This window comes from Equus quagga, chromosome 9, assembly GCF_021613505.1.
Source record: "Equus quagga isolate Etosha38 chromosome 9, UCLA_HA_Equagga_1.0, whole genome shotgun sequence".
NCBI lineage: Eukaryota > Metazoa > Chordata > Mammalia > Perissodactyla > Equidae > Equus > Equus quagga.
The window spans coordinates 40797712-40814826 of record NC_060275.1 but is presented as its reverse complement, the minus strand read 5'-3'; the positions used below and the strand labels follow the sequence as shown (position 1 = coordinate 40814826).

General features: G+C 40.6%; 1 protein-coding gene across 2 annotated transcripts in view; it reads right to left on the bottom strand.

Annotated features, from left to right (window-relative positions):
* Nucleotides 1-16691, bottom strand: part of GAREM1 (GRB2 associated regulator of MAPK1 subtype 1) — a 189480-nt gene extending 172789 nt beyond the window's left edge. For both annotated transcript variants that reach the window (XM_046671435.1, XM_046671436.1), the window contains exon 1: nt 16147-16691. In XM_046671435.1, the coding sequence (XP_046527391.1) occupies nt 16147-16267 (121 nt within the window). In that variant the 5' untranslated portion in view covers nt 16268-16691. The remainder of the gene's footprint in view (nt 1-16146) is intronic.
* Between the last annotated feature and the right edge of the window lie 424 nt (nt 16692-17115).

Here is a 17115-nt window from a genome sequence, read left to right as displayed (position 1 = left end):
TTATATGTGTTCTTAGATCACAGCCCAAGGCATTCCCTGACAGACAGGTGTGGCTGAAGTGTGTTTTTTCTGCTGTTAAGCAGCACAATAAATTTGACAAAGATAGTTCAATTCAGTAAGCACACTTTTGAATAAATGGGCCGGCACAACAACAATCTAGGAGAAAATAAAAATCTTACGTCATCTGCAAAAATTAATTCCAGATGGACTAACAACTTAAATAAAAAATTTTTTTCAATCTTCCTAGAAAATCTAAGAGACTACATGTAGAGGGGTCAGAGAGTTCTTTCTTCGCCAAGAGTGAAAACAGCAGAAAAAGAGACTTGCCTGCCCATGTAAAAATTAAAAACTCTTAGGGGCCGACCCCAAGGCAGAGGGGTTAAGTTCGCGTGCTCCACTTTGGTGGCCCAGGGTTTCTTCACTAGTTGGGATCCTGGCCATGGACACAGCACCGCTCATCAACCCATGCTGAGGCGGCGTCCCACATAGCACAACTAGAAGAACCTACAACTAGAATATACACCCATGTACTGGGGGGCCTGGGGGAGAAGGAAAAAGAAAATTTTAACTCAAATGGATAAATACAATATAAACAAAGTCAACAGATAAGATAAATGTGAATAAGGAAAAACATCTCTATCATACACAAATAGCATCTAGAAATTGGCAAGAATAAGCCAACAATAGAAAAAACAGCAAAAAGTATGATTTCAATTTGCAGAAGAACAAGTCTAAGTGATAAAAAGGGTACAAAATCACTAATAGTCAGGGAAATGCAAATTAACATAGCAATCAGATCTCATTTTGCATCCATCAGGCTGGCAAATATTTTTTTTAAACTGTATAATACCTAATGTCACAGATGTGGAGAAATGGCATTCTCATACTTCAATGACAGAAAGGAGAATTGTTATGAACTTTTTGGATAGCATTTTGGCAACATTTATTAAATCAATTCCACTTCTGTGAACAGGGTTTTGATAGTGGGGCAGAAGACTCACTTTCCCAACATTTTTTTTTTTAAAAGATTTAATTTTGGTCTTTGCATGTGAGATGAAGAGAATCAGGAAGACAACGGTATCAAAGATATTTGGGGGGAGAAGTAAAAGATATGAGATAGAAACCAAAGACTTCTACAGAAACAACGAACAAATTAATGACATTAAATACATGAAGGTTAGTGAAGAATAATTCACAGACGCCAATAACTAGACACAAATTGAACACTAATCAACAGAAGAATGAGTATTTCCACACCATAGAATATTATGCAGCTCTTCAAAAAGAATGAATTTGTTTTATACCAAATGATTCAAAAAGATTCCCATGAGTGATATAAGAGACCAAAAAGTATGTATAAGTATGTATAATATAATCCCATTATTATAAAGCAACAAGAGAAATCTGTTTCAGTATATGTCTTTGTATATACATATCTAATGTTGATATAGGATTAGATGAGTATGGAGAAAATATGAAGGATACTCATGGGATCATTAAAATGGATTGTGTGGGTGGGCAGGGTTGGAGAAACGGGGGTTGATGTGAAGGGAGACAGTAAAAAAGAAAAAGCAGTAGCTACAATGCCTTGTTCATATAAAATTGTTAGAAAGTGTGTGTGTCTGTGTGAGCGTGTATGTGTGTGTGTCTGTGTGTTAGGGTGAACAGAGGATGCCTGCAAAGACAGTCAGTGTTGAGGGTGGTTACCTCAGGGTTGTAGGACTTCAGATTATCTTTAGTTTTTAAATATTTTTATGTATTCAAATTCTTCATAATGAATACCTTATGTTTATAATCAGGGGAAATGAAGTTTTGTCTTATTGTAACAAAAAAACTAGATCGACTATAAATGGTATTAATACTTACTTCATATATTTTCCTTCTTCCCTCCTCCTCTAGCTCCATTTATCAGCATAAAACTCCTCTGCTATCCACGGTACAGTATTCAATCTCATACAACCTACCCAGATTGACATCTTCCCAAGTGAGCCAAGAAAAAGAAAAGACTGAGGGAGGAGTGAGAACAATTCATAAACTACCGGATCTACCTTACAGAGTCCTCAGGTGTCAAGTGTGGCAGCAGGATATGGATTTTATTCCCCATCCATCACTGCCTGTACATAGAGAGAGAGTTCCACTGGGATTTCCCTCTCCTATCTCCGATTCCTTTCTTTAGCCATTACAATGAAGTCAGCATTTACACAGGTATCCAACAGAAGAATAAAATGACATTCAAACTATCATACTTGCTTCTCTCCCTGTATCAAAGTTATCTGTGAATCTCTATTATTCATTCTCTCGCATCGGCACTCACATTCTAAGCTTCAACGGGCTCTCAAGTTGCCAGAGTCGAGCTTTTACCAGGGGGCGACTAGGAACTAGCAGAGAAAACTCTAACTGCCCAAAATGTAGCACTTCGGGTTCGCTCTGGATTATATGCAAAAGAATGAAATATTTCTATAAACTTATCAATTTATTCTCAGTCTTTAAAACCAAACAGTGGCAAACGTAGTCTGTCATCTCAGTTTCATGTAGTGCAGAGGAATTTATCAACAATGAACTATCTGTGGGGAACTCTCTCTGACTTGAACTCAAACATAATTACAGTTGTGAATACACAACATGGTTTTACCAAGATTTTCACAAGATTATCTTATTTTATACAATGGAAAGAGATTCTTTTTTTCAGAGGAGTGGCCACAATGCAACATAACATAACATTTAAAGCCAATATCCAGCTTGATAAAGAAAAGTAAATTAATCACAATTATTCTATTTCAGAAACAGAGGTAATACCTACTTATTAACTGAAGAAAAATAGAAAGGAAGTTTAAAGTGATTAGACTCGGGGCTGGCCCCGTGGCCGAGTGGTTAAGTTCGCGCGCTCCGCTGCAGGCGGCCCAGTGTTTCGTTGGTTCGAATCCTGGGCGCGGACATGGCACTGCTCATCAAACCACACTGAGGCAGCGTCCCACATACCACAACTAGAAGGACCCACAACAAAGAATATACAACTATGTACTGGGGGGCTTTGGGGAGAAAAAGAAAAAAATAAAAAATCTTTAAAAAAAAAAGTGATTAGACTCACATAAAACCTGGGAATTATTTGTAAACATCTTGCAGAAACCAAGAATAAAGGACACTCTAATTAAAGCTCTTGTAATAAAACAAGAGCTTTAAAAAAAAAAAACTCTACCAAGAAATTGAACAACGAACTCAGAAAATTCACACAAAAAAAGATAAAATTATTGAAGTTATTCTACTAGGAGTCAAAGCAACAGAAATTAGAAAAAGGGCCAATTTTAAAATCATTTAGTCAAGACTAAAATACACCTATGATATTCAATGATGTATAATGATATTATTCATTCACTGCTAATGGTACAAACTTTCCTGGATACAATTTAGCAATATATACCAACAATCTAAAAATGATAAATTTTGAATAATTATCTCATTTCCAGGAACCCAAAATAATGATATATAAAACTGACAAATTTAAGTACAAAGACAGCCTCAAAACAACTAAATATCTAACAACTGGAAAATGGTCGAATAAATAATGGTTTATTGCTAATAACAGAGCATCAGTCATGACAATTTTATTTTTAAAGAATATTAATAATGAAGTAAAATGTTCATGATCTAATGTAAAATTTAAAAAACAGGGGTTTTTTTGGTCCCACTTTTAGATATAGTCTCCATTCATATGCCAGGCCTGCACAATAGGAAAATGTTAATAACAGTTATATAACAAGTTATATAACCTCTGGAATTAAAACATATTCATTTTTATCATTTTTTGGTCTATTATTTTCCAAATTCTCTATACAAATGATATCTGGGGGAAAACAGTAAACATTTTTTTAAAACACAGCCACCAAGCCTCTCCGGCAAAAGAAGGAGAGCAGGAAAAAAAGTACATTTAAAAAAGTGGACAACTATTCACATTGTGTGCATCAGATCACAGACATAATCGGAAAAGGACACAAGCCAAAAAAGAATGTGAGAGAGCCTTATAACAATTTCTTACAAGTACACAGCTTTCCACGGCTCACTTATAAAGTACTTTCACCTGTAATAAAGGGCCTCTTATTCACAGCCGTTTTAGGGTTTTAGCTCATGCTCAAGGATGAAGAGAGAACAGGAAGTTGGGGCAAGAAGTTCACACTATCTTAGCTGAGTAAGAACCTGAATAAAGAGATGTCAAGGAATCAGGGCCCAATGCGTGCTATTTTAGTAAGTTTTGAGTAGGAGAAAAAAGTGAAGAAAAGGCAGCAAAGCAAAAATCTGAGCGGTAGAGGCTGCTAGGCAGCTTCCAATATCCAGTGCTCCCCTCTCCTGCACTAAGAACCCCTGGGCACTGTGTCCAGTTAAAAGACTTCAGTTCCTTGCCTTCCTGCCCATATAGGAGTGTGTAAGTCCTAACCAATGAGATGTAAGTGAAGTGCAGTGTAGGACGGGCGGTAAGACATACCCTTCTGCCTTTCCTGCTGTCTGGGATGCAGACATGATGGCTAGAGCTCCAGCAGCCACTAAGGACCATGAAGTGAAAACTACCTGCTGAGGATGACAGAGCAAAAAGAGATGAGGCACCTGGGTCCTTAACTCTGTGGATCTGCCATAGCAGTCCTGGACTATGTACCTTCAGATTTCTTTTATATGAAAAAGAAAGAAATGTCCATGTTGTTTAAGCCGCTATCTTTTTTTGTTCTGTTATATACAACTGAAATTAACCTTAACTGATGTACCTGGCCATGATGAGCTTGTGAAAATTTCTTCTGATCCTGTCTACTCTCAGTGGATCCCTTTCTCTTAACTGATCAAAAGATGGGACCAAAATAAACAGGAAAAAAATAACAGCAGAATAACTGTATAAAGCTTTATGTTACTTATTTTTAAGTAGGTAATCTGAAACTTCTAGAGCCCTCTCTCTAGACATAACTAATTAAATTGTTTTTAACATGGGTCTGATGTTTGATTGTTTTTGTGTGTCAGTGGTACAAGGTAAAAACGGATCTGCTGTTATTTTAAATGTTAACCTTTAGTCTGTTTCAACAGACTAAAATTGAAGATCTCAGAGAATAAGCTACTGAGAACCAGGAATGATAATGGAATAGACGTCAGTTCTTTGATTCCGACCACTCCTTGCTGGCCCATTTCTCCTAAAGGAAGATAGAAGCAATTCAAAGTGCTATCACCAATACAGTGTATACACAAATTGATGTCTTGGAGTTATTCAAGTGGGCTTCCTCAGGCATTTCATTAGCCTTTTTTTGAACAGATGACAGAATCTGTTCTAACCAGTGCTCCTAATCACTTTCAATGTAACAGATAAATTTAAAAATAGAAAAGTAAACATTTACCCTTTTCTGGTTACTTTTAGATACTTCAACCTAGTTCCCTGCTAGGAGAAAAATATTGTCAATGTGAACTAATTACAAAGAGAAAATTTTCATTTCTAACATCTAAAAGATTGGTCCTGAGAAAACTGTCATCTTTAAAAAAAAATGCCCGGTGGAGGAAATTTTTCTCTACTGAGTGGAGAAAAACAACAGAACGTAACTTATTTTAAATCTTCACAGGGGTATATACACAAGCACTGCTCAGTTACATTCCCTTCTAAGCCATAACCAGCCCTAATCATACTAACTTACTGTAGATGTCAAATATTAACCTGAATAACAAATACCTTCATAACTATAAGACTTCATATTGCATCTGAAATTCACTAACTTGGTATTTATTAAACAACCATTAAGCTATCAAATCTCAAGTGGTATTTGAATACTTCAAACTAGGTTTAAGAACTGGCAGAATCAAATAAAATGACTTGCTGTATAATTGTAAAGTAGTTCATCCACAAAACTGGAAAGGGGCTCAGAACATTGTTTTTTCCTTCTTTTACCACTCTGTAATACTCCTGCAACGGCATAAAAGGAAACTCATTGCCTGGGATTAAGACACTACGGTTTCCAGTCAATCTTGGGGCTATTCTAGGAAGATGACAACTGTACCAAATTAGCAGTTGTAGTTTTGTAACACTATTTAAACCAAGTGGCTTGCTTTGCTTAGAAGTAAAATCCCTGGTGCCCTGAGAAGATGAGACAATGGATAGTTCAATGGTTAGCCGACTATCCAATCAGGCTTTTTCTTCATTGTATTAAGAGTTGACTAGTTCCGAAGCTTTATGGCATCCTAGTCCATATAAGATTAAAGATTCAATGACATAGCTACATATAATATGTAAAGAAGGCATCTTAATTTCAGAACGAAAGTAGCAAGAAAGCAAAACATCTAAAAATGAGTTGTAATTTCCAGAAATAATTTAAAATATTGATAACTAATGACCCTAAGAATCATTATTTCATCGTGATGAACCACTGGTTTGTATATTTCCTACTGTAATTTTAGGACCTACCATCTTAGTTCCAATTTGTATATTTAAGAATACAATGTCTACCTCAAGTGAAACAAAAGTGAACTTCTATTTCCGACTTGCAGAGGTCACAGAGAGGTTTAGTAATATGGATATTTTGGACCTGAAAATTTTTAATACTGAGATTTGCTCATTCATTTATTAAATGCTTATCCAGTTCTTCCTACTTGCATTGTGCTGGGAGCTTGGAAATAGTAAAAATAATTTTAGATATCTTTAACCTGAAATTCAAGTAAACATTCTCGTGAAACTGGGAGCCAAGTGGGAGCTGCAATGTTGGGGGGGGGCATCTTCAGTGGAAATGTCTTCTAAAAGAAGAATCACCCCCATGAGATTTAAAATATTTTAACAGGTTTTACATTTTGTCAAGTATGACAAAATAATACATAAACCAGCAATAAAGTTATTTTTCAGGTTGCATATAATAGCTGGTGCTCTTAAGATTGATAATCCTGCTGAAGACCAGAGGGAGTTTGCGTCTTCCTAGAACTGCCAGTCAGTAAGTGAAAAGACAGATACTTCAGGAATCTCAAACAAAAATAAATGAGTTTACAAGCTGGTCTAGTAGAACTTGCTATTTCAATAAGGCAGCCAAAAGAGCAAAGAGACTAAAATACTCTCTCTTTAAACTATGATGCAGTCAATCACAACGGTCAAACCAGCTTTCCTTTTACAGAGGAACTGAGCATCTTAAGATTTTTTACTGGCCATGTGGATACTCATTTAAGACTTTCAAAATAATCACCTTACTTGAAAAGCAAGAGCACTGAAGGAGCTATGTCCAAATCTTGTCTTGTGGGTCTAAATGTTTATCACCATCTACTGTCCTCTACAAGGTCCTCTCCTATTCTTTTTTCATAATTTTTAGCCATGGCCAATTAAAACAGGTGATAACCAGAGGAAAGTAAAAGTATATGGTATATAAAAGAACACTGAAGAGACTTCCTTCATCGCCCACTTTTTGTATAATGTTATATACTAGGTTCTTCTTTTCTGCTAACAATTATATAACTACAGGTGCTCAGAAAGTCACCATCAACCCAGTTAAAGGTAGCAATGAATACGTGCTAAAAAAAAAAAAAAAAAGACTGAAGTGTCTTGGTAGCAGTTGGTCAGATTCACATGTGCATCTGGATTAAGTTAAAAGTTCCTTTCCTGGAGACCCTCATACACTGCTGGTGGGAATGCAAACTGATGCAGCCACTATGGAAAACAGTATGGAGAGTTCCCGAAAAGTTAAAAATAGAAATACCATATGACCCAGCTATCTCACTACTGGGTATTTATCCAAAGAACTTGAAATCAACAATTCAAAGAGACCCATGCACCCCTATGTTCACTGCAGCATTATTCACAATAGCCAAGACGTGGAAGCTACCCAAGCACCCAATGACTGATGATTGGATAAAGAAGATGTGAGATATATATACAATGGAATACTACTCAGCCACAAAAAAAGGACAAAATCGTCCTATTTGGAACAACATGGATGGACCTTGATGGTATTACGTTAAGTGAAATAAGCCAGACAGAGAGACAAACACCATATAATTTCACTCACATGTAGAAGATGAACACATTGACAAAGAGAACAGTTTAGCGGTTACCAGTGGGGAAGGACTTGGGGGGTGGACAAAAGGGGTAAAGGGGCACATATATATGGTGACTGACAAACAATAATGTACAACTGAAATTTCACAATGTTATAAACTATTATGACATCAATAAACTAAAAAAAAGTTCCTTTCCTAACTAACTTACTGCTCTGGTCTCTCCCAAGCTCAATCTTGGATTAGTCAGTTCATAACACTTTCTCTCTGAGAAAGACCTTACATCACCTTTCTATAAGCTGTGGATTTCTAAATCAATAACCTGGATTAGGCAGAAGGAAACAGACTAAAGTGTCGCCCAGCACACTGCCTTCAGTTTCTTTATCTGGACAAGGATAATAAAATCTATTTATTACTCAGTGGACTTCTGTTGCCTAAATGATATACTCTGAAGCCTCCCCCTCAACTAGTCTGCACCTCCACTATACCAATCTCATATATGTATACTGTTTTGAAATACATATGCATTTCACATAAACAATTACAACTAATTATCATAGTAAGCAGATACACAAGAATGGAGGCTGCATGAGGACAGAGCTTTCAGTCTGATTTGTTCAGTGCTGTTGTCCCAATACCTATAACACGGCTTGACACATAGCAGGGGCTTAAATAAATATTAGCTGATTGAATAAACAAATTAATGGATAACTATGAGACAGATGGGCAAGTGTAACGTACATTTTTCTGCATGGGAAAACTACAAAACAAAGTGTTAAGAGACCTGATCAAGATTGCATGGCTATGAAATGGCAATACCTGTATCAATGGAGGTTTCTAGGCTCCAGATCCAGATCCTTTAAACTACTGTCTCTCTCACCCGGGGCATATGCACCCTTTTAAGATACAGAATGCCAGGGGAAATGAAGCCACAGAAAAGCACAGCATATCTTCCTGGAACAAGACTTACAGTAAATTACTTTAGAAAAAAACTGTTAATATATATATTAAAGTAACATCAATCATGGAGATTTTGAGAATTTACATTAATTTCAAGGATAAGACACAGACCTGGAAACATCTTTGACATTTGCAAACAGCCACATGGAGCCTCTCTTTGATCTGAGGGTCACTGTTTCTGTTCCTTCAGCCCTCCAGGCACTTAAACAGTAAAATTACCGAAGCCCACAACACAAAGCAAGAACCAAAGTTCCACAGTCCCAACACACCTGGGGCTTAGAATCAGATCCGCTTCCTCCACACAGCTAGGAAGGAGATCTGCTGATCTATCTACGCGGCTGCCTCCAACTCCTACCATCTTTTTTTCTCTCAGTCCATGCAACCTTGGTCTTCCTCTTCCCTTCAACAATCAGGGCCATAAACTCATCTTTCACTGCTCTAGAGTGTAGGGGAGGAAGACATTTCCTCTTCCCAAATGTGGGTTCGTCTGGCCAGAGAATGAATTAAATTCACATGAGACAGAATAGCAAGAGAAAATTGCTATTCTTCCCGAAGGAAGAAAGGGCACCGAAGAAGTGGGGTGCACAGAGTGGTTATATACCCCCAAACAGGGTGTTTCACATGTGATTGAAATGTCCCTCCCACAATAGTCACGAGGCTGCTCTGTCAGCATAGCGCTTGATGGAAACGGCAGATAGGTCCGCTGTCTCAGTGAACGCCACGGGGTGGCAGGTGTGTTACCTCGGGCTGGGGGGGTCACAGATGAGCGCTGCAATCGGTTCCCAGCCTAAAGAAAGATGCTTTAATCTTTAAGGAGATGCCAACGTTGGGAGGGGGAGGGAAGTCAGTTACAGGAGGTTACCAGAGAAGCACAATAAAATGTAGATTTTAAGTCCTTGCCTTTGGTATTGATTAAGAGTTTCTAGAGAGAAGGTCATCTCCTTTCTTCTTCCTGGTACAGAGAGGGAGGCATCTTTACAGATAGAGATTTACCTTACAAACGTAAATGTGTCCTAACAAGGGGCAAGTTCCATTCCTCAGAGCCTCCTTCCCTGTCCCAGTTTATCAAAAGCAATCAGCCTCAAATAATCCTGATGCCAGAGACATACCTTGGGGTGGCCAATTTCAGGTCCCTACAAGAGCAACATTCTTCGAACCTTCAATACATGTTTGAAGCAAAGCCAGCATTTCCCAAAGAGTTCACCATTACATCTGTAAGGAAGTCAATTTCCAGATCCCCAACTTCCAAATATTCTCTTGCCTAAAAATTGACCTGCCTGGGACCATGACCATGATGGAGGGACATCCATCCCTGATGAATGGAAGCTGTCCTTCACTCCCTTTACAAAAGTAATGCATTTGCAGTACCTTCCTTAGATCTTTCTAAAGGGCATTACCCCAGGATGTAACCACCCCACGGCAACTCACAAAAAAACAAATAAAAATGCTAACGCAGGTTGAGGAGTGAAAGGCTCCAGCATTTGGGTAACACCTCCTTTTCTAAATCAGGTAATTTCCAATTCTTTGTTTAAACAACCTGAAATATTTAAATACAAAGAGCCCTGTGGTCAAAAGAAATACATAATACTGGGTTTCAATTTATATACTTTTTTGTTGCAGAAAGTATGACAAAGTAATCAATAAGACATTTTCAAGCACAAAAATATATTATATTGTAATGGAATTCTGTAAGGGAGGGGAAATGGAAATCTGAATTTAAGGAGAAAAAGAAAGGTGAAAAAATTTTAACTGTTTAAGAACTTACTTATGCATGTTTAAAAATGAATGATACTGAGAACATACAATGGAGAAAAGAAAGTCTCTTCAATAAATGGTGTTGGGAAAACTGGACAGCCACATGCAAAAGAACGAAAATAGACCATTCTTTTACACCATTCGCAAAAATAAACTCAAAATGGATCAAAGACTTAAAGGTAAGACCTGAAACCATAAGACTTCTGGAAGAAAATATAGGCAAGTATACTCGTTGACATCAGTATCAAAAGGATCTTTTTGGAAACCATGTCTTCTCAGACAAGGGAAACAATAGAAAGAATAAACAAATGGGACTTCATCAGACTGAAGAGCTTCTTCAAGGTAAGGGAAAACAGGATTGAAACAAAAAACACAATCCACCAACTGGGAAAAAATATTTGTAAATAATATATCTGACAAAGGGTTCATCTCCATAATATATATAGAACTCACACAACTCAACAACAAAATGTCAAACAATCTGATCAAAAAAATGGGCAGGGGATATGAACAGACATTTCTCCAAAGAAGATATACGGATGTCCAATAGGCACATGAAAAGATGCTCATCATCACTGATCATCAGGGAAACGCAAATCAAAACTACACTAAGATATCACCTTACACCCATTAAAATGACAAAAATATCTAAAACTGATAGTAACAAATGTTGGAGAGGTTGTGGCGAAAAAGGAATCCTCATACACTGCTGGTGGGAATGCAAACTGGTGCAGCCACTATGGAAAACAGTATGGAAATTTCTCAAAAACTTAAAAGCAGAAATACCATATGACTCAGCCATCCCACTACTGGGTATTTATCCAAAGAACTTGAAATTAGCAATTCAAAGAGACCCATGCACCCCTATGTTCACTGCAGCATTATTCACAATAGCCAAGACGTGGAAGCAACCTAAGTGCCCACTGACTGATGATTGGATAAAGAAGATGTGGTATATATACACAATGGAATACTACTCAGTCATAAAAAAGGAAAATCATCCCATTTACAACACGGATGGACCTTGAGGGTATTATGTTAACTGAAATCAGACAGACAGAGAAAGACAATCTTTGTATGACTCCACACATATGTGGAAGATAAATGAACACATGGACACAGAGAACAGATTAGTGGTCACCAGGAGAAAGGGGGGAAGAGGGGTGGGCACAAAGGGTGAAGTGGTGCACCTATAATATGAGTGACAAATAATAACATACAACTGAAATTTCACAAGGTTGTAAACTATCATAGCCTTAATAAAAAATAAAATAGAAAAAAAATGAATGATACTGGGAACCAAACATGGACCCTACTAGAGGTTTTTAAACAATGTAACAATTTAAAAGACCAATATTTACAATATGCTGAAAAATGAAATCTTTTGCAACTACTTAAATTTGGGATGAAAAGCTTAACAGTTAGCTTAATTTTTTACTTTTTTAAAGATTGGCAACTGTTGCCAATCTTCCTTTTTTTTTTTAAGGATTGGCACCCGGGCTAACAACTGTTGCCAATCTTTTTTTTTCTGCTTTATTTCCCAAACCCCCCTGGTACATAGTTGCATATCTTAGTTGCAGGTCCTTCTAGTTGTGGGATGTGGGACGCCACCTCAACGTGGCCTGACGAGCGGTGCCACGTCCGCGCCCAGGATCCGAACCCTGGGCCGCTGCAGCGGAGCGCGCGAACTTAACGACTCAGGCATGGAGCCGGCCCCAACAGTTAGGTTAAAGATGTGCATAGAGTACAGAGATTTACAGAAACTCTTAGGAGTTACAGGAGCAAAAAAGTTGGAAGAACACTGGTGTAGACCAACCTGTCGAAGCCTTTCCAAGAAAAATACTGAATAGACAGAGAATGAACAATGTCTCACCCACCTAGTTTTGAGTGAGGCTGGCTGGAGATGGGGTGGGTATTAGCATTGTCCTCTAAGTCATAAACACATTTGTTGAACCTGGTTCTACAGCCAACCATTTCTAAGATTGATGATCAGGTTAAATATCCAATCTTAATTGCACTGCTGACTTAAACCTCGGATGACCGAGATGCATCTTACTGAGGGGAATGGCTAGAGTACTCTTCTTTGAATTCTCCAGAAAGATTCATGAGACATCTGACATAAAGACTCACTAATTTTGTATTTCTCTTATCATACAATGACAAATTTCACCACTAGGGATGTAATACTGAATGTGTCTATCTGACTGGCATTTCATGAGTGACATGCAAAATGCAAAGAACTGGAGAGTTCTTTACTTACTGTGTAGTTAATATTTTAAGCACAGCAAGTGTACTGAGGAGTAATCTCAGACACATCTACATACTCTAAGCCCTCAGACTCCACTTTTTCCCTTCCTTGATTCCATCCTCTCTTCTTCCCCATTGCCTCTTACCTCTTTTCAGCTACTCCTCTGGGAAGTAGAAAGACGCCTAAATATGATGGATGAGACCAGCACTTAATTCAGTGTCTACACTGTTTTAAAAATATTGACTTTCTGGTCCTCAAGCTCTCAGAGACAGTGAGGCTATTTAGAGCAGACATCAGACCTACTCTAAATCTATTCCCATTTAGTATAAGGAGGTAGTACAGTTTAAGAGAAAACGTCTGTCTTTAGAGTCAGAAAGTCAGCTGAAGATTCCACTCCACCATTTGCTACACATGTCACTCAATTTTCTGAATCTCAGGTTCCCAAAGTCCTTAAAACAGGATGCTGGGGATTTGAGACAATACACATCAATCACTGAGAAATGTACCAACACATAGTAGGCATTCAATAATCAAGAGTTATGAAATTAGATGTTAACGTTCCTTAATGATTGCTTAAAATTAGCCAGTAGTTTTCTCCTGGCATAATGTCAGCCAGTGGCATGTTTTTCAATTTCTTTCTAGTCTCTTTTAAAACAAGTGATTTGGAAAATGACTGCCTTTCATGTCTAAGTATAGGGCGTCTGTGTGTAAAATGTACCTTCACTACTAAAACCGGCAAAAGGATATACACAGGATGAGGACCACACAAAACTGGAGGTTTCACACAGCATTTATAAATATGGTGGCATGGCCTTAACATGTTCTAAGCATTGCTGTGAAACATGTTTAAAAATAAGCATGGAATCTATGATCGACTCATTCAAAGTCTATCCAAATTTAATTGGTAAGCTAACACTTTCTCCTCATCAAATCAGCAAAGTTTGTTGGTTGTTTCTTTCTTTTTGAAGATAATATTGTAAGGCTGTGGGGAGAGTGGTACTCCCACAATTCTTCTGTTTGTGTAAATGAGTACCACCTTTAGTTTCTAAAGCAATTTTACAATATATATCCAGGACTTAAAAAGGATTAACATGCTTATTCAGCAAGGCAGGAATATAGCCTAACTCAAACAAACAGATTTATGTACAAGAGTGTTCATTATATCACAACTTATAGTAGTAAAAAATAAAGCAGCCTGATGTCCCCCGTAGAGGACTAGATCACATAGCCATCCCATGGAATATTATGCAGCTATTAAAATCAAAAAGTATTTAAATAAGATGGGATTAGTAAGTGAAAGAAGCAAGGTATAAAGCAGTATTTGGCTATGATTCCAAATTTGTGTGCGCCATTGTGATTCTCAAGTGGTAAGAAGAGAAAATTGACAATAAAGAATTGGAATTACACAGGGATCAAAATCCATTCCACAGCTTGAAAGGACACAGTGTTAAGACTTGCTACCCACATGCTAATTTTAAAAAGAAGTGTGGGATGACTACACTGCTGATTCAGATCCTTTTTATGAATGGCAGGGATATGCAAAGTGGATAATAAAGCTAAAAGTTACATCTGCAACTGATACTTAGCCTCTTTAAACTTTCAGTTTAATGAAGCTTTTGGGTGAATTTTACACCATGCACCAATGTTCTCTGCTTAGCTAGGAAGTTTTGGCAGAGCGTGCAGAGATGAGAGAAGGTCAGAAAAGGTGAGGACTCATAACCTTCCAATATACACAATTTTGCACAGTGGAAGAGGAAACGAAACATTGTAAATACTTGCGTGATCCCACTCTCTCTCTGATTCAGATCTGCAGATACATTTAAAGCACAAAACCCTTTCTGCCCCACTCTAAGCACAAATGCCTCAACACACCACTTGTCTCTCCTTCGATTCATTTGCACTTCATTACTAGTGCCCACCACGACCACCACCAAGCAAACAAGGCAAGCAAGCATGCCAAGACTGTTTTCCAGCTTTCATGAACTTTCCTCCATTTATTTTTTGAATCAGTACTTCAAACGTCTAATCTAACCCCACAGACAAGAAACAGAATAAAATGCCTTTGGACATTTATACAGCTCACGTTACACACTCTTGTACTCCAGAAAAGGAGTAACCCAATCCCTTCTGACTTGAAAGGACATCTTTCTCTTCAGGGCTCTTCTGACTTGGCCTGTGTGACCCCAGCTCTATCTGCTTGCCTGCCAGCCTGGGCCCAGGTGATTCCAGCAGCCCCACAGCAGAGCAAGCTCGTTTCTGCAAACAGTCTGAAATCACGTAAAGCCAAAAATCAGCTGAAGTTATTGTGAAAACACAAGAGAAGACAAAACACACCTAAATTGTCACCTTACATGTCACAACTCTCAAACTGAAGGTGTCTACTTGCTAGCCAGTACGCCCATCTATCTACTTGTTTGCAGATGTCACACTGCAGAACCAACGGCTGGGGGATGTTTGCTTGGTTTCTGGTGGTCAGTTTCAGGAAATCCAAGCATTTCTTAGTTCTGAGCTCAGGTTCCGAGTCAATATAGGTTTTGGTGACTTAAATTTTTTCCAGGCTGGAAATGCGCGAAGCTAATAATTAACCTTAAGCATACCATCACTTCTGCTAAAAACGTTTTCTACACACAGCCCTAAATTACTTTCAGTTCGGTTAAACAAAACAGACAAGCTGTAATAAAAGGTCTCTGAGAAATGTGATCCCTTTCATTGGTCACCCAGGAGCTTTTCCTCTTAAATGTGCAGCTTCTTGTGGGGGAAGGGGGAGGAGAGCATCCAAAACAAAGATGCCACCCAAAGCACAATTATTTTGTAAGAAAGTTGCCTAAAGATAACTCTTCGGGGTTTCCTAGGTTGAGTAATTCTTGCAGGCGGGTGGGAAGAGACCGCTCGCCTTCAAGATTACTATCTGCAGAGGTTTCCCCTATGGTGATTTTTTTTTTAGGCGTCCTTTTAAATTACACTGCAAGGGCTCTGATTTTCACATCTCTAGCTGCTGCTGGGGGGAGTTGAGAGCAACGCGCCAGGGCTGCGGCAGTCGTTCCGGCCAACTCCAGGGGTGGAGTGGGGTGGGGTGGGGCGGGGGGAGCCCACTCCTCACCGGGTCCCACCCTGCCGAGCCCCGCGCGCACCGCCGCGCTGAGCCTGCGGTCCGCGCCCTTCTGCCCTGCGCCGGCGGCCCGGCCGGGACTCACCGCTGTCCAGCCGCGCGATCTGGGGCAGCCGGTAAGTGCTGACCAGCAGGTCGAGCGGAACGGCCACCGAGCTCCACTTCACATCCTTGAGGCTGCAGCCCAGCGAGGGCGCCGGGTCCATCTTCCCCGCCTCCTGCAGCCCCGAGCTCCCGCCGCCGGCACCACCCGCGCCTCGGCGGCCGCCGCTGCTCCCGCTCGCGGTCTGGGGCGCGCGGGAGGCACCGGGCACTCCGGCCGCCGGCAGCCCGGGGGCGCGGCGGCTGAGGGCCGGGACGGAGGGAGGGAGGGGGCCCGCGCCCGGCTCAGCTGCCGCGGCGGGGCATGGCCGGGGCGCCCCGCGCGCCCTCAAGCCCCGAGACCACTCGCAGCAGCCGTGTGGCTGCGGGCGGCGGCGGCCCGGGTGGCTGCGGCGGCTCCCGCTCCGCCGCCTCCTCTTGCCCCGGCTCTGCAGCTGCGGCGGCCGCCCGCTCGCCTCCTCCTCCTCTTTCCCCTCCTTCCCTCCGCCTCGAGCGTGTGAGGAGGAGCCCCGGGTCTGAGAAGCGCCATAGCAGCGCTCCCAGCACTGACTAATCAACAAGGTGCGAGCAACGCCTGCGCGGCGCGGGGAGACACCGCCCCCGCCCCCGCCCCCCGGCGCCGCCGCCCCGCCTCCCGCGCGGCCTCCGCCTCCCAGGCCCGGCTGGCTCGGCGTGGCCGCGGGTTCCCGGCCGCGGCGCCGGCGGCTCGGCGCGCTCCGCAAGCTTTACCTCTCGCTCCCCCGTCCGACCGCTCGGGCGCCCTGCAGCCTCCTTCCCAGCCCGAGGCCCTGCCCGGAGCCCCGGAGGAGCAGAGCGGGCGCAGGAGGCATTCCCGTGGTCGCAGATTCGGGCCACCTCCCCTCCTCCTCCCTGCTTTGGCTCCGGAGTTGCTAATAAGGGGCACGGAAGAGACCTATTTGGTGCTCATCTCTTGCGAGTGCCACAGACATTT